The sequence below is a fragment of the Uranotaenia lowii genome, chromosome 1 (assembly GCF_029784155.1).
Source record: "Uranotaenia lowii strain MFRU-FL chromosome 1, ASM2978415v1, whole genome shotgun sequence".
Taxonomy (NCBI): domain Eukaryota; kingdom Metazoa; phylum Arthropoda; class Insecta; order Diptera; family Culicidae; genus Uranotaenia; species Uranotaenia lowii.
This window is the reverse complement of record NC_073691.1, coordinates 90115079-90140688: the sequence shown is the minus strand read 5'-3', so window position 1 is coordinate 90140688 and position 25610 is coordinate 90115079. Positions and strand designations below refer to the sequence as shown.

The 25610-nt window shown below is 37.7% G+C and overlaps 4 protein-coding genes across 8 annotated transcripts; 2 read left to right on the top strand and 2 right to left on the bottom strand.

Annotated features, from left to right (window-relative positions):
* The first annotated feature begins 45 nt into the window (after window positions 1-45).
* Window positions 46-687, top strand: LOC129739226 (ragulator complex protein LAMTOR3 homolog). Its single transcript, XM_055730652.1, has 2 exons — window positions 46-229; window positions 297-687. Exons 1-2 carry the CDS (start codon window positions 186-188, stop codon window positions 625-627), a joined length of 375 nt encoding a protein of 124 aa, XP_055586627.1. The 5' UTR covers window positions 46-185; the 3' UTR covers window positions 628-687.
* On the bottom strand, window positions 661-3744 carry LOC129739221 (dystrobrevin alpha). Of its 2 annotated transcripts, none has more exons than XM_055730642.1 (4): window positions 3303-3744; window positions 1878-2632; window positions 1250-1817; window positions 661-1148 (listed from the first exon to the last, which is right to left on the bottom strand). In XM_055730642.1, exons 1-4 carry the CDS (start codon window positions 3487-3489, stop codon window positions 766-768), a joined length of 1893 nt encoding a protein of 630 aa, XP_055586617.1. In that variant the 5' UTR covers window positions 3490-3744; the 3' UTR covers window positions 661-765. The 2 variants fall into 2 exon arrangements, with proteins under 2 accessions (XP_055586617.1, XP_055586616.1); XM_055730641.1 differs by having other exon boundaries at window positions 1205-1817; window positions 3303-3742.
* On the top strand, window positions 3731-25610 carry LOC129739223 (aladin-like). Of its 4 annotated transcripts, none has more exons than XM_055730648.1 (2): window positions 3731-4101; window positions 25301-25610. In XM_055730648.1, the coding sequence occupies exons 1-2, from the start codon at window positions 3982-3984 to the stop codon at window positions 25445-25447; spliced, it is 267 nt and encodes an 88-aa protein (XP_055586623.1). In that variant the 5' UTR covers window positions 3731-3981; the 3' UTR covers window positions 25448-25610. The 4 variants fall into 4 exon arrangements, with proteins under 4 accessions (XP_055586623.1, XP_055586622.1, XP_055586620.1 ...); XM_055730647.1 differs by lacking the exon at window positions 25301-25610 and adding an exon at window positions 5564-6965 and having other exon boundaries at window positions 3780-4101; XM_055730645.1 differs by lacking the exon at window positions 25301-25610 and adding an exon at window positions 5583-6965 and having other exon boundaries at window positions 3782-4101.
* LOC129739219 (maestro heat-like repeat-containing protein family member 1) lies at window positions 6982-16284 on the bottom strand. The gene is made up of 10 exons (XM_055730640.1): window positions 15943-16284; window positions 15427-15604; window positions 14089-15366; window positions 9350-11282; window positions 9159-9283; window positions 8272-9035; window positions 7775-8208; window positions 7576-7710; window positions 7330-7432; window positions 6982-7259 (listed from the first exon to the last, which is right to left on the bottom strand). Exons 1-10 carry the CDS (start codon window positions 16004-16006, stop codon window positions 7120-7122), a joined length of 5154 nt encoding a protein of 1717 aa, XP_055586615.1. The 5' UTR covers window positions 16007-16284; the 3' UTR covers window positions 6982-7119.

The following is a 25610-nucleotide window of genomic DNA, read 5'->3' as shown; positions in this document are numbered from 1 at the left end:
CAAAGCAAGTAAAACTGTTATTTCTAATCACAAACAAATACTTTCTTCCGAGCGTGAAGTTGATTGTTTATATTTTTTGTCGATATCAAAACTTTAAAGAGCTGTATCCTTTATTCCATTATTTTTTCATTTTTAATAGAAAAATCATCTTCCATTCTCAGTCAAATCGTTTCCCAGCTTCCAGGATGACTGATGACGTAAAAAAGTTTTTCCACAATATGTTACAGAGGTAATACTTATAATTTCAAAATGATGAAATTCGTAACGCCCATTCATGAAATTATTTTCGTATATAGAGTCTCTGGATTACGATGCGTTATGGTTACAGATCGCGATGGTGTTCCGCTCATAAATTTGGAAAAGGAAAAATCCACCGAAATTATCATGAAGCCCGCATTCCTATCCACCTTTACGCTAGCGGCTGAACAGTCCAACAAACTGGGCCTGGGTAAAAATAGAAATATAATCTCAGTTTATGCCGATTACCAGGTAGTCCAGATGAATAAAATCCCCTTAGTGGTGACCTTCATAGGGGCTGAAAATTGCAACATAGGCCATATTCTATCATTGGATCAACAAATCGATACTATGCTAGAAGAATTAAAAACAGCTGTTACAGATTCATAAAAATCTATGGATATGCAAAACTTGTTTCTGTTGGTTCATTACATTTTATTTTAAAAATACTGTCTGTCTTAATGTGTACAATGTCCTTGATATGTTTCTGATAAAATAAGATGTTTGAAGAAACTGGAAGAAACGGCCTCAAACTGCAGCACTAAGAATTCTTTTCCTTTCTTCTTCTGCAATAATATGATCAAGGGCTTTTTCAAGCTGTTGGGTTGTTCGAGCTAGCTCCGTGTTATCGCTGTATGAATCATCAACAATCTCTCGAACCTTCAAAAGCAAATCTTTGAAGTTTGTCATTTGTGTGTCGATTTTCAAATTATCAATACATCGATTAAGTTCGTCTACAGTAGATAAATTGTTACCGCGCTCTTTAGAATCGTTTTCATTTGAGCGTTCCAATTCTGCAAGCATCGTATCGGTTGGACGGTTCAAATGAAACCAAGAGCTAACATCTCGTACTGAAAGCTCTGCCGGTTGTTGTTCGTTCACGTAAGATTTGTTCAATTCGGCTCCATGTACTGTAAAAGAAATAACAGTTAGTAGGTCAAACCAAATTAAATAATCAAATACGTACTCGAACGCTCGAGTGCTACAGCTGAAAGAGATATTCGCTTCTTACTTTCACTCTCCTGGTTGCGGTACGGCGTGCTGGAACTCTGGGGAAAACCTCTTTTCATCTTACTACCAACTTCTTTCAGAACTTTCAACTGTTCAGCCACAAGCTTACAGTGTTCATCGAAATAATCTAACAAAGCTTTTTCTACTGTTCCACTTGCTTTCAAGTTTGCCAATTTAATCCGATACTTTTCGTTGTCGTCGTCTAATAATTCAAGCACGGCAGAGAGTTTCTCACTCAAGTTTTGGCTCTGGCTACTGGTGAATAGGTGACATTCAATATTGCTAAAAATGCTCGTATTCTTGCTAGACGCTTTTCGAAGCGATGCACAGCTTGTAGAGTTGAGTGAATGAGAAAGAGTGGTACCACCGCAGGTACCACCTCTTAAGGTACTACTAGCTGCAGGAGGTTGATCTATTTCCTGTAATTCCACTGCATTAGTATCAATTAGTTTTGCTTCCATATTGTCAAATGTGGATTGTGGTTGAGCAAGACTCGCTGAATTTTGTGACCTTGTAAACAAATTGCATATTTTCCAGAATATGGTACAAAACTTGTTTGATGTTGTTTCCTGAAATGAAAAACAAATTATTTTTGGTGTTTCGAACGAATTGTTTGGCATTTAACTAACATTTGTGCTTATTTCAAACATTTTATGACCAATGTTGTGGCCTTTACTGGTAAAACCTTGACTGAAACAATCAATGCATAGCGAAAGATTCCGACATTTCTGGCATTTAAACCGCAATCCCTGAATAGTACCTCGACAAGCACTACATTGAACATTGTGTATGATGTATTCGGAATCTTTTAAACGCTTTGAAAGGGAAAGTATATTTGAATAGTACGAAAACTTGGACGATAATTTCCACAGGCAAGAGAATTGGTACTCCGTTAATCCCACGAGTCCAGGAAAGTTCAAGAAACATTCACTAACAATTTCTTGTACCAATTTAGTTCTAAGATGGTCCGGTTCTCCTACAAAGGATAACAGCTTAGCCAAATTCAATAACATTGCCTCAAAGCGGTGTCGCGATACGCATAAGTTATGATCACTCGTCAGCTGGTAATGCTCCCATATGATCTGATCGAAATTTGGCGTTTCGCAGAGCAGAAGAAACGTTTGCTTAACCTCCAACACTGAGAGTGGATTGCATCGTTTGGGATCATAAACAGCCCAAAACAGACCGGCTAAGGTAGCGATAAGTGTTTCTCTATTTGGACGCTGTGTAAGGTCTGTGAAATATCCCAATTGATCTGCAGCAAAGTAGACATCATGGAGGATGGCAGTCAGTTGTGATGCCTTTATTGCGGGGGCCGTATCAATGAGATTTAAACGATGACGTTCCAGTATTGTGCAGACAGTTTGGTAAGGAATATAGCAAGCTGAAAATTTTAAAAAAAATATATTTTAATTGGATATTTTTTTACATAACATTTATCTTTATTGGATGCGTGAACCTTCCATCGTTTAAATGAACTAAATGCTGTTTCAATAAAAATAAAAATTGATACATCTAGTGCGTAAATTATAAAACATATCAATCTCGCATTACTCTAGTTTTTTTTTTTTTCAAAACTAAGCTAAGTATTTAAAAAAACTTTTATTTTTTTGGAAGTATGGATTAATACATTTCAGCAGAGGTATCTGTTATTTATTTCTAGTCATAATCAACAGCTCTCATTATGATCCAAATGATGGATTCAAATTATCCTACATGTTTTCATATCTGAGCTTCTGGTTATTTATTATATTAGTTATAAAAAATAAGTTGTAAGTTGTTAATTGAACACCTTTTAGCACAGAACTTTTAGTCTCTTAACGACTTTTACATATTCAACTACATTAGATTCAACCAAGTTCTGGGGTTTCTTGTGGGACACAACGGTGGTAAAGTGTGGATTAAAAAAAAATACTGATCAACATGCAATTGTTAATTCATTATTTCTGTTGTAGTTATTTGCTAAGGACATTTCAACATGCGAATAGCGATTCTGATTTCGAGTCAAGTTTTAAGTATACAAGATAGAAGATGTTCAGGTAGAAGGTACTTACTGTGAAGTGCTTTTTGCAACGCAAAAAGCTTACAGGCGCATCGGTACGTACTGTACTTGGAGGAGGAGAACTTCTCATTGATCTTGCTTACCACATAAGTTAAATTAGGATTATCGTTCTGGGTGCAACCGTTGTAACGATTAGCGTATACCAGATAGCCTCGTTCATCTTCCTTTTGATCGTACATATCTGCACTGTAGAGTTTTTATTCAGGTTTTAACTGCTAGATCGAAAATTACACCTGCATGCACTGATCTGATTGATACTTTTAATTGGCGTCTTCCCGTTTTCAAATAAGAAGCCGATCTTCGCCGTACAATATTCTGAACGTTCGCGGATGCAATTGGAAGCAAGTGTCAGTTGAGATTTTCGGTTCCTGCGAAGAAAACTGGTTTTTAGGTGCGTTTAGTACACGCGGCAGTTGACCTAATTTGAGCGACAGCAGCGCTATCTGCACGACGAATTTCTAAACGTTCGCATATGTTTTTGTTTGTTTCCGCCAAAACCGTCATTTTCACCGGGCTCAACGAAAGTAACATTTTCGCGGAAGAGTGCAAAACTGTGTACCGTGAATAAATTCCTTTACGTTTACGAAAATTAATCTTTAAAGAACTAGTTCAAATATCTAACATATGCTCTAGTTGAAATCCTCTATATAAACAAAATAGAAACATCATCTATGGCGGCGTTGGATTCATTCCCAGATCTTCCGCAAAACGGAGAGATTTCCATTTGCGAACGGGATGGTCGGATCTGCTCGCTTCCTATCAATGAAGTTGTTGCGAACAGTACCAGCACTGTGAGTATTTTACATATCTCAGGCATTCTGTTATTCGTTGAATGATAGTAGTTTCGATCTTTAAAGGAACATTCTGCAGATAATTTCAACACCATGATCCTTTTTTTTTTTTTTATAATTCTTTATTTGAAACGGCTCATACGATTAAGTTTTAAGGAGCCACACTCGTTTTTTGTTTTTCACAATCATTTTCTTAGTCTAGCACTTTTTTTTAAAGAAAAAAGAAGATAGAAAGGGAAATATGAAAATAAAATAGGGTTATAGACGGAGATCGATAGCTTTTAGATAGAGGTAGATTTCGAACATGTAGTCCAAATCTAGCACAGCTAGCACGTCTCTCACTGGAACGTAAGGTGGTTTTCCTCGGGCCCGAAGGGAATCTATGAAAGAACACCATGATCCTAAAAATAACTTCAAAATTTAGGAATCCCAGGAAAAATCAATATATTTAATTGACAAAAAATCACTTTCAACATTTTTACTTTAATTGTAAGGAAACATAAAATAATATTGAAAATACAATAGCTTCATTTATAATAATTATCTACATTACCTATAACTTCAATGCACTGAAAATCACATATTGATTAAAATTGACCATTTAACGCAGTCACGTTCGTTCCTGGTCTACGGCACTTCACACTGGAACAGTCTTCCACTTCAATCCAGAACGGCGGAATCTATGGCCGTTTTCAAGAAGATGCTACGTCAGTGATTCGACTTTAAAAATGAAATTTCAAGAAACCGAATGTTATTTTGTAATCTCACTTAACGTTTACTATCCTTGACCTTGTACAACAGTTATATGTAACTTTGAGGCTACCGTAATTTCGAATAATAAACTTAAACTTAATTTGTTTTTTTGGCAACGGACTATTCATACAAAAAAAATTTAACTGCGATATTTGTTATGAGACGAGCTTTGTTGTCTGTTGTTGTTGGAATCATGAGATCAGTGTCTCCCGAAAAAAGGAGACGCTAAAGTCTAGTCCACACTAGGAGACGGTTCGTCTCGAGACGGTCTCAGCGTATCCCATTTTCTTCGGGAGACACTGAGACCGTCTCAGGTTTCCAACAACAACAACAGACAACAAAGTTCGTCTCATAACAAAAATCACAGTTCATGTTGCCTAGTGTGGACTAGCCTTAAGAAAAACCAAAGAAGTTTGATTATGCTACATGCTACATTCGACAAATTTTCTAAAAAAGCTTGGAATAAAAAAAATACAAGTAAGAAATATTATGTTTAAATTTTAGTCATTTTGTACTATACTTACATCATTGTGTGAAATACTAGCAAAATAATTGCAACATCAATCGTTGATCGGAGTCCAAAAAACATTTTCTGCGGGAGACCTACCTATGTTGCTCACAACAAAACTACTCAGTTGGAGCGATTCCTCAAAATGTTTTCTTAGTAAAATTCAGCTGTGGTAAAAGTAATAAATTTATAAACCTATAGCAATTTCGCCCCGTTTCAGCAGCTTCTATCATATCCGGAAATAAATATTGGAAGAGAATTGTTTCATCACGCCGGCATCCACCAACGGGAGGATCGTCGTACTCTCATGATTCCCGTTAACGAGACCCTGATAAAACGCCTTTCTCGGACTTTTTTCGAAGAAGGCTCAGTGGAAGCTCTAAATGTAGCTGCCAACACTAGTGCCAATCCAATTCTAAGCTCCTTGGCGCGATATGCTTTAGTTTTGGTGGATTTCGGAAACAGAGTCAAATATTTTCTCAAACCTCATCTGAAGGAACAAGGCGTAGATTCTGTCGGTAAATATACACAAACTCGAGAATGGGCCAAGAGTTCCATAAGGTGTATCCGCTGGCATCCAAACTGTTTCAAGATAGCTATCGCAGCTCTAGACGACAGCATCAGGGTGTATAGCGACGATCCTTCAATTGTGCCTATCCTGAAGAGCGGACTTCAAAAATCCATCAGCTCGATAGCCTGGCGGCCATTTACTGCTGGAGAATTAGCTGTTGGCTGCCAAAATGGAACACTGGTTTGGAACGTGGATCCCAATAGCCTCATCACCAGGCCACTATCTCAGGCTACGCAGCTGAGACATGGTAATCATTTTCCAGTAACGTCAGTGGAATGGAGTCCTAATGGATGTTTATTAGCAACGACAAGCATTAATGACTCTGACATACTCATTTGGGATGTTGATCAAAACAAACAGGCGCCTCTAAACCGCGTAGGACCACCCTGTGGGCTACTTAAATGGTCTCCGACGGGGTCCCGGTTATGTTCCACAACAGTAAGCTACGTATTCCGTGTGTGGCAAACAAGCAAATGGAGCTCGGACCGGTGGACGATCAACTCTGGCACTGTTCAATCGATTGTTTGGTCGCAGACTGGGTCACACATACTTTTCGTTACTTCGGAAGAATGTTTTCTGTATTGTTTGAGTTTTATCGAAGATGAGGTATTCACGTCATCATTTGTACCGAAATCAGCACTACCTATCGCTGACCTGTCGAAGATCACAATAGGCCAAACAGAAGTTGGAGGTCACCCACAAGCCTTAGCATGGTGTCCACAGAGCCAGTACCTAGCTGTTATATTCAAGGATACTTCAGCGATTGCAATTTTTAACACCGTTGTGAATCGTAGTCAGCTTAATATTACACCTTCGTGTTTTCTTACTGGCATCGGCGTAGAGAGTGCGTCTTGCATAACTTTCCAAGAAAATTTAGGACGAAGAGCAAATGAAAAAATGAAAACTGTTCTTACCATAGGTTGGTCTAGCGGAAGGGTTCAATATTTCCCATTCGTTTAATGCTTTCTTTCAAACCAAACAAAATACTTCATGCTGTAATGAATAAATTATTTCTTTTTATTGCATACAAAATACGACTTTAAGCATATAAGGTATATTCGAAAAAAATCCATTTCTATTTGTTATGTATAAATTTAAGCGCCCAGTATTTCTAAGATCCCGTGTTTCAAATACGTACCAGTATAACAATTTAAAAAGCCCATATACTTACTTAAATTGTTTGTTTTCAATAATCACCATAGATATAACCTAGTGCTTCGGAAGCTTTGGCTCTCACGCTAGTGTCTTCATCTTTAAGGAGCTGCGCTATTTTGTGCCCAGCAGCGTCCATTTGCTGCCTAGTTCTATTATGTGCGTGCAATAAACCTAGTATAATATAGAAAAATATTTGAAAATTTATATTGTGTAAGATTCCGCGCGCTACGAAGCAGATTACCTATCAATATTGCAGCATTGCCTCGAATTTCTGGCCATTGACTTCTTAGGAACGGGATACATGCATCGATAAAATCGTTTATTGACTCTGACAGCTCTTCGCCCTTGAAAGTTGAAAAACCAATATGTATAAGTTTTGCGATTTAACTTTTCAAAAACGCTTCAAGTGCAGTGTCAGTCCTAATTGTTTTATGATTTAAAAATTTCACAAGATACCAAATTAAAGATAAGATAATTCAATACTTACTATTAGTTTGATAAAATCCTTGACAAAAGTTCCGTATTGAAGCTGTCCATGTTCTAATAGATGGTTTTGGGCAAGTTCATTCATTTTGATTGTCCCAAGAAGGGCACATACGTTCTTCAACGTAATCTTGCAAGCCTACAATAATATCAGATACCATTTGAGCAATTCTTTTAATTTCAAACGAAAAGTACAATGTTACCCTCGCTATAAGACTATTTTCTTCGCATAAGTGAAGCAACAGCGAGCACAAATTGGACTTGAGCTGCTCGATAAGTGATTCGGAGACCAGCTCCTCGTCACCGTTCGTTTCTCGTCCATCTTGTTGTTCCCGTGGCGTTTGATTCATTTTTTGATGACAAAGATCTCCAAAAAGCAAGATAGCAGATTCACGTAATTCGTTTGAAACATTTTCGAAAAATGGTTTTATCCGGATTGCCAACGATATTTGAAACATTTCAAACTTGTTCGGTGGTAATTTTTGGAGAATTTTAGACAAACCTCGCATACTTTCCAGCGGAATATTGATGAAACAGTTTTTATTATAGTCGTCGATTCCCTTCAGCAGAGCTGTTAGGCACATTTCCGAATACTTCTCGATGTCGTGCTCAGTCAAACTGCACAGATATGCCATTCCTGTGGAACGATAAAAATGAATTTACATGTGCTGCTAGAAATGTACTGAAGAAACTACTTTACCTCTAATACTGAGTCCTCGAACTAGCGGATTTGGATCATTAAGCGAGGAATTGAGATGCAGCATAATTACAGAACTAATTTCGCCACATGGTTTCAAAGGAACAAGATGAGAATAGAATCCAGTGGAAGCAACGCGTTGTGTGTCGTAAGGGCTGCTAACGTATTTGCTTAATGTCGTAACTATCTGTTTCATGGTTGTAGAGTTAATGCCAACTTCACTGGCGGTGGCTACACTTAATGGTGTCAAAATTTCAATAAAACTGTTTAAATCAGTGCTGGAACCTAAATTGGGACAAATACTCAGCACATTAGATATCTGCTGCATGCCCAATGTATCTAGAAAACTTTGATAGGTCTCCAGTGCTATTTGACACGGATTCATTCTGGCGTCTTTTGTAGACGATGTTTTGCTTAGTCGAGCACTTTTTGGTATGGTCACGTTCGAACCTTCCTGTGGTATAACATGAATGCACGGTGGAAGCAAATTTATATAAGTAGCTAACGTTGACAGAAGCATGCAAAATATTTCAGTAAACCGAGACTTCAGTTCTGATTTAATATCTTGACTTTTGAATAGTTCATTGAAAACGCAAATAATGGAAAATGGCAAGAGCGTAACCGCTTTTTGAGCTTCGTCTCGTGGTTTATCTTGATGTTGTTGTTCATATAAGCATGATGTGGTGACGGTGCCTATAAAATTGTCAATAATTATTCCTGCCAATTCTGGATCCAATGTGATTGTACGCCAAAATTCCAAAACATTTCTAGAAAGAAAATTTATGTATGAAATTAAGAAGACCCTTTTCCGGGAGTATCAAATATAATGGAGAGCCAAAAAATGGTTTTTCGATAAATATAACTAAAGTACCTATGTACTATGTACTTACTCTTCGAATGGCAAACTTTGGCTCAGTATTTCATTGCACACAAGTTTTGGATGGTGTTTTGTTAAGGCAAGCAGCGATTTCAGTACTGCAGATTGAGCTTTCGATACCTCACATATTTTGATAGCCTGAAATAAGATGAAATGGTAACAACACAATAACTTTGTTTTTTTTTTGTTTAAAAATAAACTTACATAGAGACACTCTTTCACTAGTTCCGGTATCGCATGAAACATTTCCGCTCCTTTGATTTGCATGAAATGTTTCAACACCACAGAAGCTCCAATAGCTGAACTTTGTTCGGGATCATTCAGGCTGTACAGTAAACATTTACTAAACTGTACATATTGATAGCTAGAGAGTCGTTGCGCTATTATGTTCGCCAATTTAGCGGCAATTCGATAGATATCTTTTGAATCATCCGTAACTATCTCATCTCGTATTCCATCCAGTTCTTTAACCCAATCGACTCGATTATCAGCTATAGTTAGGGTCTCATAGATACAAGCGATTTCTAGAATCTTTTTCAATATCTCAATTCCCGTTTGCCGTACAGTAGCATTAGAATCGATACAACGTGGAATAATTTTACCGAGCAAGCTACCGGTTTGGTTGAACTTTGAAGGGGCTTCGAATCCAATTTTCATTGATCGCATGTAAACTTCAAGCGTATTGTTGTAGACGTGTCCAGCACAGATGCGAACCTCTTTATTACGATCCTTCATCCAAATCTCCAGTATGGAGTTGATGTCATCTAGACATGCGGGTGATCCATTTTGCTGTTCCAGAATCGTTTTGATGAACTGATTAAGCTCGGGCAACGAAAGATTCAGATACTTTGCCAAGTAGCTGTTCCGAGTGTCTTCGTCGATTGAATCAAACTTGCTCTTCAAATTCTGAGCCGTTGTAAAAAAATAGAAGGAAGCAATGTTAAGCAAACAATTCACATCTACAGTTTCATCTTGTCCGTTCAGTTTAATCAGTGAGGTCGACAGTTTCAGTATAAGAGGGAACAACGGCAAGTACTCATTATGAGAGTCTCCTGTTATGTTCATACAGATCTTAAGTAGGTCGTTTTTGTTTTTAAAATTATTCATATGATCTTCTGGTAATGCATTTGGATTATTTAAAAGAATGTCGGCCAAACACAGAAACACATTGAGAATCAATTTTTTTATAAAAACTTCCTTGTTGTCGAACTGTGCCGTTAGATAGTTAATAACACTTTCGTCAAATAGCCGCACTACTTTTTCATGAGGAGCTTTTCTAACAACATGATTTAGCGATTGTAACACCAACACTTTTATTTTAAAATTGTCCATTTCCTTTTGAGTGTCTTTTATAAAATTTAAATTTGAGAAGAAGCTTCCTGATTTTTTTACTGTTCCATCGTCTATAACCAGGGCCAGTAACTTTTTCATCAATTTATCCACGTGTTCCATTGAAACATAGCCAAGCGCTTGCGCATGATCTTGTACTAATCTTTCAAACTCTTCTGGGGAAGTATTTTTATCGGCTTTTTCTGCCTTAGCCAATCCAATAATCAGATCGATTTTGTTGGCGATTAAATTTTCGTCCAAGGAATGACAAAGGCACATGCCTAACACTTTGATCAACATACGTTTTTCCCTATCTAACAAGGGAATCTTATATTCTTGTTGGGATGAATTCGGAGCAGACGGTGTTTGATACATAGGTAATTGTTGAAATATCTCAGCTATAACACATTCGACAAATTTAAACTCATCCACATCTTTGATTGTATCGTGGAAAAACTCAAACACTAATGCATCATATCGATCCTGATCAATGGTGTTGCTGGTTACTTCGAGAATTATTTCCCCGATTTTTTCGTTCCACAGTGGCGTTAGGTGTTTATATAGGTTCGACGAATAGCTCTTCAAAAATAGTAATATATTCTGGATGCGTCCTGGTTCCTCGGAATTTCCCAACAATGCTAAGGCACGTACGAACACGGATACAGCGTTCGGCGGTCGTATATCCTCAACGGGTTCATTTTCATCGAATGGATTGCGTCGCTCTTCGGTGCGATTGATTTCGGGGTTTTTCGCAAGTAGATTAGCCAGACATTTGCTAATAGTACTGCACACGCCAGTATATTCATACCTGAAAATACATAGGTGCAGAATCAACTAGAATTTCTTTATTTTTTTCAGGAATACATACAGAAGTGTAATTGTTAATTGAATTACCATCAAGACGCCATTCACCGCCCAGTTAAGCGGTTTTTCAACTTCAAACATGTGTAATAAAAAAACGACGTCAGATTTTTATTCGCTTTCTTTTCCAATACATCCCAAAACTGCTCTACTTTAAATAAAAAATTTAGTGGAATGCGAAAAATGTACGCTTTTCAAAATAATTAACTAAACTTTGGGGTGTTCAACTGGCCCTTTTACCGCCCACTCGACTTTTCCGGGTATCGATAATGTTTTCTCAAGGAAAAATTATCATAACAACACGGAAACTGTTCTTTTTAGTATTTTACATACAACGAGCTGTCAAAACCATATTTTCCGTACCCTAAGTTGCAATGGGTTAACGGCTGCGGTGTGTATGTTTGTGAAAATGATGGATCAACCCATCATTTTCCTGACAGTGTCGTTACACACAATCTTGTTAAACATGGTGTCATAATATGGCCTAAATTAGAAGAGGAGCTGGACATCTTTATTTAGTTTAAATTCAGCAGTAGGTTCAAAGATGTCTATTTTTTTTCATGATCCATGTTGATAAGATGAATGGGAGTTGAAACACTTGCCCTCCCTTCCGCAGAACAATCGCAACATTTGGTAGTGAAAGTATCACAATTTACCATAATAAAAGTTGATACTTTCAATAGGGCATAATTCGTTTGGTTAGGTAGTTAGATGGTTTAGTCTTGTAGAATTAAAAATAGAGAAAACGTGTGAAAAGTATTACGATGTTAGGTAAAGGTTATGGTATTCGCCTCCCCAATGCTCTAGTAAGTGTGTATTTGCGGTTTATGAATTTCGTTGGCTTATTCTTAAATCAAGCATTTTACAAGAACTAGAGGCTCATTGGATGGGAATGCTGTTGTTGGAAAATGTTATATTTCATTTGGTAAGACGTTTTTTTGCTTTTTATTTAATTATTCATTTTTAGCAAATTTTTACGTTTTTCGGTTTAGTTTAAAATTCATCTATGGAAGTATATATTAGAATGTACGGTTTTGAAGAATAACAATGAGTAGGTAGTCCTAATTACTGATTTCGGGCATTTTACAATAGGCATGCGGTATATTTTAATAGAACCCCTATGTAGATTTTTTGTAAATTATGATGGATTTTAACATTCAACTATGTGAGGTAGGTAGGGTACGGTAAGATGTGCTCTTATATCCATATTCTGGTAAATTTTCATGATTTTGTGATGTTGTGATAGGAATAAGGTAGCTTACTTCTACTATTAATTTGAGCTAGAATTTTTATTAGTTTGAAATAGGCTTGCTCCAAAAAGCAAAACAAACTCTCACATCCATATTTTGGTAAAATAGTATGATTAGCAATGAAATGGAAAAACTCTAAAAAGAAAAACAAAAATTTCAAAATTTAGAAAATGAAAGGCAAAAAATTAGGGAAAAACAGCAAATAACACTTCAATTACTTCATGCAAGAACTAATTCCTTCCTTTATATTTCTCTTTCCTCTCCTTTTCTCTTTCTTTTATTTTCATATACCCCTGCGCATACGATTCGGAGTCATATGATGACTGGAACCCGAGACAACTATCACGAAATCCATCACACATACCAGTGGAATTGGGGCGGAGACACGAAGCAGACGTTCAACAGACGACGACGAAGGAAGGAAAAACATATAAGTTAAAATGATTCTTTTGATAACACAAAAATTAAATGTAGTTAGATGCGTGGGGAGTATGTAGAGGCCAGTCTCGAACCCGCCCATGTCCTTCCTCCAACTGGTATCGGGAGGGGTTGGTTTATTATCTTGAACTGCATTTTATCCATATTCCATGGATATAATGAAGTGCTTGATGGTTTAACCAACGTCTCAAGATCGCTTACTATTCTACGCTGCCTTCTCTAAACTTTAAATTTTCTTCTCCAAACTATTCTAATTTTCATTTCCAGCGTCAGCTCCCCGAGCTATTTAAACGCCATAAAAAAAAAAAAAAAAAAAAAAAAAACGAGCTGTCAAAACCATATTTTGGCTCTTTAGAGAATACATTTTGTGATTTTTTTTCCGCAAATTTAGTACAAATTTTAACAAAGTGCGTTGACTGACAAAATGATGATTCCCGGCAAACAACCTCAAGTAATCGGTTACTTTCAGCGATAAAACATCATTTTCTAACATAATCAAACTAAATGCTTCTTACAATTTACACATTTAACACAATACATGCGTTAAAAACAAAGAAATTGTGCGTGACCGGTCATTAGGAACCCACACTTTTTTTTATACACCAATTACCGCCCATCACTAAACGCTTCAAAAAACAACAACTATTGAAAAAATCGAAAATTTTTTGATGCAAATCTATTCTACGAAAATAAAACTATCGTTTCAAGTCGATTTTAGGTCCAATAGGTACTATCTAGTAAACATAAACCCTTTTTGCCCTAGGAGTACAGCAATGCCTAGTTCGCTAACAGGCGTCGAATTCAATAATTTGACCGGAAACGAAAAACCAAATATTTTATTTCTGGCTATAGTTAGCATAATTAAGTGATGTTTTTTCAGTGAAATGGTCGAACATTGATGCCGACACAGAACACAGGTCTTATATTTGGAGAAAACATCCCAGTTTTTTCAAAATACACACAAAAGGGTGATTTTGGGCGGTAAATGGTGTCTGGGCGGTGAATGGCGTCTTGATGGTAATTAGTTAATTCATGTTAAAGTACATATAAATATGTCTTACTCACCATAGGAAACTTTGCAACAGTTCCATTTTCAAAATATCGTCAATGGTTCCAATTGTTGACGAGAGAATGACGAGTGTATTATTGCATGCCTGCACAAATTCCTGGTATTCATCTAAAGTACCATTATCGGTATTGAATTTATTCAACCGGCAACTCCCTCTGATAAGAAATGTGATAAACTCTTTTTCATGGATAAATTCGCGCTGCATGAACGCTACGATCGTTTTGAGAAGTACCATTTTCATTTTTATAGTGCGCTCTGCTGTAAGCATGGATTTTAAAAGAACACAAATTTCTGTCTTCTTCTCTCTTACGACACGTTCTGATGAATTTGTAAGATGGGTAAGGACCAACAGTGATTTGATCCTTTCACGTTCATTGTTACTGCGTAAGTGAATCAAAAGAATTTCAATAATTTTTTCACTATAGTTGGTGGCCATTAGATCGAAGCAACGTAACACTTCATAATGACCCTTAACTGTTTGGGGTTTTTCATAATCTGGATTCACACAAACCAAATCGAATAAGGTTGCAATAATGTTGTCTGATACCCCTGAGAGAAGGTTCGAGTTCAAAGTGAGTACGGTTTTAATGATCGAGGCCAGATATTGTGTGACCATACTTCGGTCCACACTTCGACGATACAAAGCTAATGTGTTGGGAATAATTTTCAATATACCGTCGTTGATTTTTTCCACTGGCAACAATGGATACATGAACGATAAAGCATTAAGCACTTCAAATGATACCTTGGGTTCACGTGATGAAAGCCACTGCGACTGGAACAAATCATAGATTATTCCAACTTCATCAGAAATGTCATACGTTATTCCAGTTATCATTGGAGTCTCTTCGCTCTGATGTAATCGTTTGTGTTCCTTGTATTCACAGAAAGCTTCACAAAAGCGTCCGATCGCAAAAGCGTATGCCTGTTTACCGAAGTCATGCTTGATCGACGACAACGTGGGAAGAATATAACCCAAGATTGGCTTTATCAGCGGAATTGAATCCATTATGTTGGCCGTAGCGAGTGATCCCATCGAGTGTAATATCATAAAATGTACTACCTGATGCTGTTCAACATGTTTTGTAAGTACGTCCATGACTTCTTTGCAGCGTTGTCTTCCGACCGAAACTAGAATCTCGCGACACGGCGTTTGCACTATTGATTGCTGGTCCGGCGAGCGGATTATCTCGTACACACTGTACTCGACGCATTTCGAAGCCGTTTCGTGTGTAATCTGATCTAGCAGATTAATAACGACGTACTCGATCACCCTGCGATATAGAAATATTTTAATTGTACATATGGCAATGAGTGCTACTGAAAGTTTCTACCTCAGAATAATCGCAGATTGGGTTTCACTTAGCTTTGGGTGCTTCTTACGGTAGTCACAAAACACTTCTATAATTTCGTCATGCCGTTTTTTGGCAATTCTTATCAATGATGCTTCGGTGGTGCTACGCAGCGATTCATCCTTGTCCACAAGGCAGTCCAGTAAATTAGTTACAATTGCTGCGGAAATTAACATTTTATTAACTTTTAGATGGCGAACTCAATCCAAACTTGATATCTTCATCTAAGAGATTTTCATGTATGATTTAATATCCTTCAAGCTATACAAAATTGCCAGAAAGTCTAACAAAACAAAATCCTGATAGGAGACGTTATGCACTGAATCCTCCGGTGCCTTCAAACAGACTAAGTCAAGAAATCTGAAATAAAATTTCTAGCAGATAATTGAGGAACGAAAAAAATAAAAACAAATACACTACTCTGATAAGGCTCCATACTACTCTGACTGTTCAATTTTTTATGTTCTCAGGCTAGGAAAATGATTCACGATTACTCACCGATCAAATGCTGATCATGCTTTACGGTTACGCTTAGCTTCTTTTCGGTACTGGATGTATCCATGTTTAATTTACTTTTATAGTCAATAAACTTTCAAATTTTGTTGGCTCTTAATTCAATTTATTTATTAGGTGGATTATGTATGTCGTGTCCATTGTTGCTGGATCCTAATTGATATTTACCCAAAAGCAATATGAGTTCAATCAAGATTCTAAATCTCTATACCTAAAAAAAACAACTATATTGAATATATTTTCAATAAAAGGACACAAGCAGAAAAATTGAATGACTCAAAATTTTTTTCGACTTTCTTCCACTTATTTTACACTTTTATGTTTTCGTTCATGCACTGATAAATTATTTTACACATTTTACAAAATTTTTTCACATGCACGGACGAAGAAAACTACTCACTTTTGAATACTTTTTACCCAGGGGTGGAAAACAGTGAGCAGGCATCAGGGAGGTGGCAATCTAAGAGCACCTGTATATATCCGTGGTCCAAACAGCCGGTTTAGACCCAAATTTCAACCCGAGCAACCGCACTGGTGATCTATTATACCAGTTTCAACCCAACTTTTTTTAGAGCTGGTATAAGGATTGATCCAAAACTGATGAGATTTGGATCCAATTTGACGCAGTTCTAAATCGTTTGATAGTTATGGAACACGAGTGCAGTTGCCAGTATTTTCATTGGATCGGATCTAATTTCTTTGGTTCAATTCTTGTATAAATTAGACCCAAGAATAGACCAGGAATACAGATGCCCTAAAGGGTCAATGAGGTACACTTTTACTAAGGTGGCGCAAAGAAACGCACACTATTGCACGTCGGAGAGAAAAAAGAAAAATGAACATAAACAAGCCTGCGTCGCGACAATTGAATCAATTATACCACTTCAGTTGAATCTATCGTATTTACAGTTGAATCCATTATACCACTACACTTGAATCTATTATATTTATAGTTGAATGCCTGAAATCAATGATACAATTGTAGTTGAATCTATCATATCTACAGTTGAATCAATTATACCATTACAATTGAATAAATTATACCATTACAATTGAATCTGTTACACGCAGCGAAAAGTAGTGCCATTGAGATAAAAAAAAAATACATCTTTGATTCAAAAACCTCATGTACATTGAAACAAAATCCATTTTCCTTAATTCAAGTAAATTTTAAATTGAATCGAATTTTTATTTCATTAAACCAATGTTCCAAATTTTTGAATCAAAAGATTTAAATTAAATTCAAGAAATTTTTTTTTCGACTCTGAATCAATGTAAAAATCCATTGATTTAGGGTAAATGATCTTGAGCGGAACTAGTCAAAATCTGATCTTGAGCGGAACCATTTACTTTTTCTAAGTTCTAGGCAATGATTGTTAATGAATCTTACCAAATTGTTGAAAAAACACTTTTTCAAGATCTTTTCATACAAGCATTGACATTTTTGCTAAAATTTATTAGCTGAAATAATGTTATCAGAAGGTTTAAAAACATACGCATTTCTGCTGCAATTTTCATCAATCTACGCTGACTTTGAACGTCAATTTATGTCACTCTTGACCGTTGTTAACTGATTCTCAATGATTAAAATGGTAGAAAAACTCATAAAAAAGCATTATTCGGGTTTTTTTTAACAAGTTTTCCATCAGAATATCAATTAATAACGTAGTTTTTTAAAGTAAAATATGATCTTGAGATGGAACCATCTTTGATCTTGAGCGGAACTACTAGCTTCCGAAATAAACCGCTAGGTGCGCTGCGTTATGCTTAATGTCTCACACGCAGTTTTTACCCCTGAATGTATGCAGCAGCTTTGTATATTTCTTATTCTATCAGCTTTAGGAAAAGAAAAAAAGTGTAAAATTTAGTTCGCATAGGAAAAAAATTAATTAATTGGTGTCACAGCGTACCAAACTAGGCATACAAAAAGTTTATTTTTTTGGGGTTCAAGTAATGTGATTTTGAATCTTTCTTTTAGAGGGATGACGAGAAGGAGGAGAAAGGCTTTCATACATATTTTTTGGCATAATTCGAGAATTAATGAAGCCAATAAAGTTAAGTCATTATTTCAGAATAAAAATCAATCTTCATTGCCATTACTGTTCGTACTTTATGAAGTAGCTTTCTTTCAAAGAGATTGTTTTAGATGTTCACATACCAATTGAAAACGATATACTATCTAATAAACAAAAATTCAAATTGTTTTTTACACACATTCTTTCAGTTTTACAAAGTGTAGCAAAGCACATTAGCTATTTTATAATATTTCACGATTCAATTGGTGGCCTGGTATTGTAAACTTATCCTAATCCCTTGTGTTTGACTTTATACTTGAGCTCAAACTGGAAATAGGTTTGAGAAATAATTGCGTTTTATCAATTGAGATAAATAATTAATGTTTCTATAAATTTTTAATATTAATAAATGTTAACGTAATTCATAAGAAACTGGAATTTATTATGAACTTTAGTCTATGAATAAGTTGCTTACAGCAAGGTTTCCGAAATCACAGTAAAATCTATTATTTTACAAAATTTTGAGGAAACTTTTATCACAGCATCTGTGTCACAGAATACGATGTTTTGAAATATTTACAGATTTCACAGAATTTTTTATATTTCGAATGGGTTTCCATAATTATAATTTTTTTTGGTCAATATAAAATTAAGGTTCCTTACTTTGAATTAGAAAAGTATGAAAAGCTTTTCAACGTAAACTGATTTTTCCCAACTAAAATATAAAAGAAAAAGTATGAATAGATTTTCAACGTAAATTGATTTTTACCAACTAAAATATAAAAATGAACCAATTTATCATGAATTTCCAATAAAATTGAAGGAATTAAGTGAATAAGGATTTAAAAAAACTAAGAGTTTTTTCTCAAAAACATTGATTTCGAGCAATGTACAGTTTTTTTTGCCAAATCTGTAATTTAAGGCATCTTCTTTTGTATTACTAACTTTCTCGTTACCTTCAAAAGTTGTTCGGGGCAGTATCATCCTAAACACGCACATTCAAAAAATCAATCAAATGTTGTTACGAATTTAATTTTTGAGATTAAAAAAAAATAAAATTTTAGTTTAGAGAATTGATTCTTTCAAAATAGGATACAGTGCATCAAAGTGAAAATTGGACTTTTTTTAAGCAAGAAATGAATTTGAACGGATATTTTGAGAACAGCTTTGGAACGCTAAGTTTTTTTTCACGTAAAACATTAATTTTTGAACTTTAAAATCTTCAAAGATGAAAATTAATTGAAGTTTTCACAGTTACACAAGTATTAGAAATAAGAGCTATTAAAGATGTTGACAGAAGAAAATGGTTCCGCTCAAGATCATATTTTAGTTCCGCTCAAGATCGGCGTAGTTCCGCTCAAGATCGGCGTAGTTCCGCTCAAGATCAGAATTCTTACCTCAGTAAAACAGCTCTAGAGTTATTAGGATTTACTCTAAAATATTCTAAAAATCATCATTAGAAAGTAGAAACCAAGATCTATCCGCTGAACTAAAAAAAATTTGATCGGATATAATCCAAAGCCATACCGCTGGATCTACTGTTCCGAGTTGCGTCGAATTGAGTCAATTAGTTCCGCTCAAGATCATTTACGGATACCACAAAAGTGATTAAGTTTTGTGCGCGGCATCGCATCAGAAGACCATCATCAGCCGAAAACAAAAGGCCCCGCTGTTGTACACGATTGCCAGCCAGCAAGGTCATTCGTCATAATAGACGGATAGGAAACCACGTTGATCGTTCGAAACCAGTTGTGTTAGAGTGGTTCGACCAACTAGGGTGGTTCGAAATATTTTTTTTTGGTTTTTATACTTTTTTTTCCAAAAAAGTTTTTTTTTTTTTTTTCCTTTTGGTTTTATTTATATATTTTATTTATATCTTCCTTTTCTTTTATTCTTACTTTATTTTTATATTAATTTTTTATCTTTTTTCTCAAACAAAATTTTGTTTGAGTTTTTTTTTTTATAAAGGTTTGACTCTCCACTCTTGCCCGTTATGTCGGAAAGCAACCGACTAACGGATGACGGCGACGAGGAAGGCATGCATCCTCCTTTTAGAGAGGACGACCTCTCCGAAGAATATCTTCTGGAACAACAGTCTTCCCAAAATATCCACATTCAACCGATGTACCTCTCGGACACGGAAGATACTCCTTCCCCCCTCCCACAGACCCCTAACCCTCAGGTTCCCTTTGTGTTTGGCAACTCCCCACCATCACCAGACCCTCAAGAAGTTAACGAGCTGCCTAAACCGCCCCCTCGTCGTCGGGTTTACCAACCTGAATCGACGGGACCTTGGGTAGTTTACATCCGGTCCAAAATGAACGGGAAATCACCTAATGTGATTTCCATCGCCCGAGACCTCGACAGATCTTACCCTTCCGTAATCAGCTACCAGCCGATGAGACCGCACAAGATGCGCATTGTTGTTGGTAGCCTGAAGGAAGCGAATGCCATTGCTTGTGACCCGAAGTTTACGATCGAATACCGCGTATACGTTCCCGCTCGTGACGTGGAAATTGACGGAGTGGTAACCGAAGAGGGTTTGACCGTCGATGATCTTGTGAATTCCGGGGTTGGCCGATTCAAAGACCCTGGTCTTCCCACGGTCAAGGTGCTGGACGCGCGTCAGTTGAAATCAGCATCAGGCGAGGGGGAAGAACGAACATTTTCCCTGTCGAACTCCTATCGTGTTACCTTTTCCGGCACTGCACTTCCTGATTTCGTTGCGATCGGGAAGGTTCGTCTACCTGTGAGACTTTATGTGCCTTCGGTCATGTACTGCCAGAATTGCAAACAGTTGGATCATACGGCCGCCTACTGTTGCAATCAGGCACGCTGCTCTAAGTGCGGGGAGAAGCATGCGGAAGCTTCGTGTGAAGTACAAGCAGTAAGCAAGTGTTTGTATTGCACAGGCGAGGAATCTCATGCTCTCTCGGCGTGTCCGAAGTACATATCGCGCCGGGAAAAAATCAAGACTTCTTTGAAAACTCGCTCTAAAAAATCATATAGAGACATGCTGATGAAGTCTTTGCCAATCGTCTCAGAGAACCAGTTTGGCCTTCTAAGTGACTATGAATCCGAAGGGGAGGATCCATGCGAAGGAACTTCAGCTGGGCCATTTGTTAAAAAAAATGTTTCACAGGCTCCAAAAAGGAAACGCACAACTAACACACAATCCAGATTAGCTGCCAGCAAAGTTAATAAAACCAAAAATCCTCAAAGTGGAAATAGTAATTCTACCCCTCCTATTCAGAGACCTCCGGGTTTTAATCCGTCCCCGAAGGACTTCCCTCCACTTTCCGGTAAGTCAAAACCCCAGACTTCCCTTCAAAATTCAGGACCATCAGTAGCAAACAGGAATGCAACAATTCCCAGAGAAACTGCATCTGATCCATCGTCGAACGGTTTGCCCAGCTTTTCGGCTGATGGTAAGATGAAATTTTCGGAAATTGTTGCATTCATCCTAGACTTTTTCAGCGTACCAGCAGGTTGGAGGACTATGATTAATATGTTTGTACCTCTTTTAAGAGAAGTCTTGAAAAAGAAAGCTTGCACTATGACCCTCATCGCAGAAGCAATTTCTTTTGATGAATAACTCGTCCACTGAGGTAAGAGAAATTGTTTCTGTATTGCAATGGAACTGCAGAAGTATTTTACCAAAATTAGACTCCTTTAAAGTATTGGTACACAATTTGAATTGTGATGTGTTCGCCTTATGCGAAACTTGGCTCTCTCCAAACACTGATTTCAACTTCCATAGCCACAATATTATTCGCCTGGATCGAGATGGGCAAAGAGGGGGTGGCGTTCTTTTGGGGATCAAGAAATGCCACTCTTTCTATCGTATTCCATTACAACCATCTCCGGGTATTGAAGTCGTCAGTTGCCAAGCTAGAATTAAAGGCCAAGACCTTTGCCTAGCCTCGGTATATATTCCGCCAAATTCAAGCGTGAGCGGGAACCAATTGGCGAATATTATTTCACTTCTTCCAGAACCCCGACTAGTTCTGGGAGACTTCAACTCCCATGGCGTGGGCTGGGGTAGCTCACGTGATGATGATCGTGCTAACATGATATATGAGCTGTGCGACGACTTCAACATGACTGTCTTAAACAATGGGGAAGTGACTCGAATTAATGGAACCCAATCACAGCATAGTATTTTAGACCTTTCTTTAGCTTCTTCCTCTCTGAGCTTGGATTGTACGTGGAAGGTAATCCAAGACCCTCAGGGAAGCGATCATCTGCCTATCAATATTTCTATCACCAGTGGTCGTAGTCCACCTGAAGAGATCAATATTCCTTATGACCTCACAAAGAATATAGATTGGAAAAAGTATGCATCAGGTGTCATTGAAGCCATCGACTCAACGGAAGAACTGCCTCCGGAGGCAGAGTACAGTTTTATGTCCGGAACAATTGTGGACTGTGCAATCGGGGCACAGGTCAGACGGAATGACAATTCGACGATACAAAAACGACCTCCCACTCCATGGTGGGATGGAGACTGCTCACGTGCGCGAGGAGAAAAGTGCAAGGCGTTTGTTGAGTTTCGCAGAACCGGATTGCCAGAGAAGTTCCAACGTTACTTGTCCTTGGAACGCAAGTTTAAGAACTTGATCAGGGGCAAGAAACGTGGGTACTGGAGGCGATTCGTGGATGGGTTATCTCGAGAAACGTCTCTGCACACGCTTTGGAAAACAGCTCGAAACATGCGAAATTACACACCTTCGAACGAAAGTGAAGAAAGCTCGAGTCGTTGGCTGACACAGTTCGCGAAAAAGGTCTGTCCGGACGCAGTACCAGCTCAGAAAAACTATCGGGATACAGAGAATAGTTCCGAAACGGAGGATCAATTCTCGATGGTCGAACTTTCACTTGCGCTCTGGTCATGTAACAATTCAGCTCCCGGACTGGACAGAATCAAATTCAACTTGTTGAAGAATCTGCCAGATACCGCTAAAAAACGCTTGTTGAATTTATTCAATAAGTGTTTAGAGATGAACATTGTGCCGCATGAATGGAGACAGGTGAAAGTTATCGCCATCCAAAAACCGGGAAAACCAGTTTCTGATTACAATTCGTATAGGCCGATCTCAATGCTCTCGTGTCTCCGGAAACTGCTCGAAAAAATGATTCTCTTTCGGCTGGATAAATGGGTTGAATCAAACAATCTCTTGTCAAGTACACAATATGGATTTCGTAGAGGCAAGGGTACGAACGACTGTCTAGCATTACTTTCATCAGACATTCAATTGGCGTTTGCCCAAAAAGAGCAGATGGGAGCAGTATTTCTGGACATCAAAGGGGCATTCGATTCGGTGTCCATAGAAGTGCTATCTAGTCAACTTAACTCTTGCGGACTTTCACCAATTTTGAATAATTTTCTTTATAACCTGTTGTCTGAAAAAATCATGCATTTTAGTCATGGAGAAACCAAAGTTGAACGAATTAGTTACATGGGTCTACCCCAAGGCTCATGCTTAAGCCCCCTGCTATACAACTTTTATGTCCGAGAGATCGATGCTTGTATGGCACAAAATTGCACGCTAAGACAGCTTGCGGATGACTGTGTTGTTCATATCACAGGTAAAAAAGGCACTCAAATTAAACCTCCGTTACAAGAAACTCTAAATAATTTATCACATTGGGCCAGGAATCTAGGCATCGAGTTTTCGCCTAGTAAAACCGAGTTAGTAGTTTTTTCAAGGAAGCATTCCCCTCCTCAAATAGAGCTCCTTATGATGGGTAGAACTCTAACTCAATCTCTTAGTTTTAAATATTTGGGTGTCTGGTTCGACTCTAAATGCCTCTGGGGAAAACATATTAGGTACTTGACACAAAAATGCCAAAAGAGAATCAATTTTCTTCGAACGATTACTGGAACCTGGTGGGGTGCTCATCCACAGGACCTCATCAGGTTATACCAAACAACGATACTGTCGGTCATAGAATATGGAAGCTTTTGCTTTGAGTCCGCCGCGAAAACCCACTTGATTAAACTAGAACGAATACAGTATCGTTGTTTGCGTATTGCCATGGGTTGTATGCAGTCGACACATACGATGTGTCTCGAAGTACTGGCGGGAATAATGCCGTTGAAAAATCGGTTCTTCGATTTATCGCTACGTTTCCTAATTCGAAGTGTAACTATGAATCCTTTGGTGATAGAAAATTTGGAAAGGCTTATGAATATTAATCCGCATGTAAAATATGTAAACAATTATAAAACTTTTAGACAGTTAGAAATAAACCCTTCTTTGTTAAATTCGGACACGAGTCACTTTTACCCGATCAGTAGTTCCTTAATAAAATTCGATCTGTCCATGACCGCTGACATCCGTGGAATACCAGATCACGTCCGACCCAACGTCATTCCTTCAATCTTTGCATCAAAAGTACGTGAAATTGACCCTACAAAAATGTTCTTTACTGATGGTTCCAGAATCGACGGCGCGACTGGTTTCGCAGTGTACAATGAGCGCTTTGAAGCTTCGTTCAAGCTTCGAGAGCCATGCTCCGTTTACGTTGCTGAATTAGCCGCAATTTATTGTAGCTTGGAACACATTCGCACACTGCCCGTAGACCACTATTTCATCTATTCGGATAGTCTCAGCTCCGTTGAGGCGATTCGATCGATGAAACTGATGAAGCGCTCTTCCCATTTTTTGCTGGAAATTTCAGGGATATTGGGCGCTTTGATCGAAAATTCGTACAGGATTACCTTAGCTTGGATCCCGTCTCATTGTCTTATTCAAGGCAATGAGAATGCGGACTCATTGGCTAAGGTGGGCGCGTTACAAGGTGAAATTTTTGAGAGGATAATAACTTACAATGAATATTTTTCAATACCTCGCACTTTAGCGATTAACGCTTGGCAGTCTAGCTGGGACAATGGCACAAAGGGACGTTGGCTCCATACGATTATCCCTAAGGTTCCGACGAAGGCATGGTTTAAGCATTTTAACATGAGTCGCGATTTCATTCGCGTGGTTTCTCGGCTCATGTCAAATCACTGCCGGCTTGACGCGCATTTGTTTCGTATACAACTAGCTACAAGCAATGTTTGTGTTTGTGGGGATGGCTACCACGACATTGATCATGTTGTGTGGACGTGTGAACGGTTTGATCGATCGAGGGCTTGGCTACTGGATACCCTTAGGGCCCGAAGTAAACTACCTGGTGTTCCAATTCGAGACATCTTGGCAAACTTAGATCTTGAATATTTGTACCCTATATACAAATATCTTAAAATGTCTGATCTGGTCGTTTAGTCCTCTTCCCCTCTGTCTGTACTCTATCTAATGCTCTTTTCGTCTATTTATTAGAACAAACTTTCATCCGACGGGTCCTACAACACCACAAAGAAGGCTGGCCAGGAAGTCGAAAACCCTGAGGTAGCTATCGAAACCACAGCTACAGGAAGCCACCACCGGACCCTAACGGAAACTGTTCTTGGAAGTGACCCCAGTTAATCCCCTTTCCTTTCCTATACATAGTTGAATTAACAGTTGAGTAGCCGCGACGATTACGGCCCCCCTCTTACTAACCCAAAGTTAGGAAAAATACTCCCGGCACATAAAAACTTTATAAGTAAAATGCCTAATAAAAACTTTTGTAAATAAAAAAAAAAAAAAA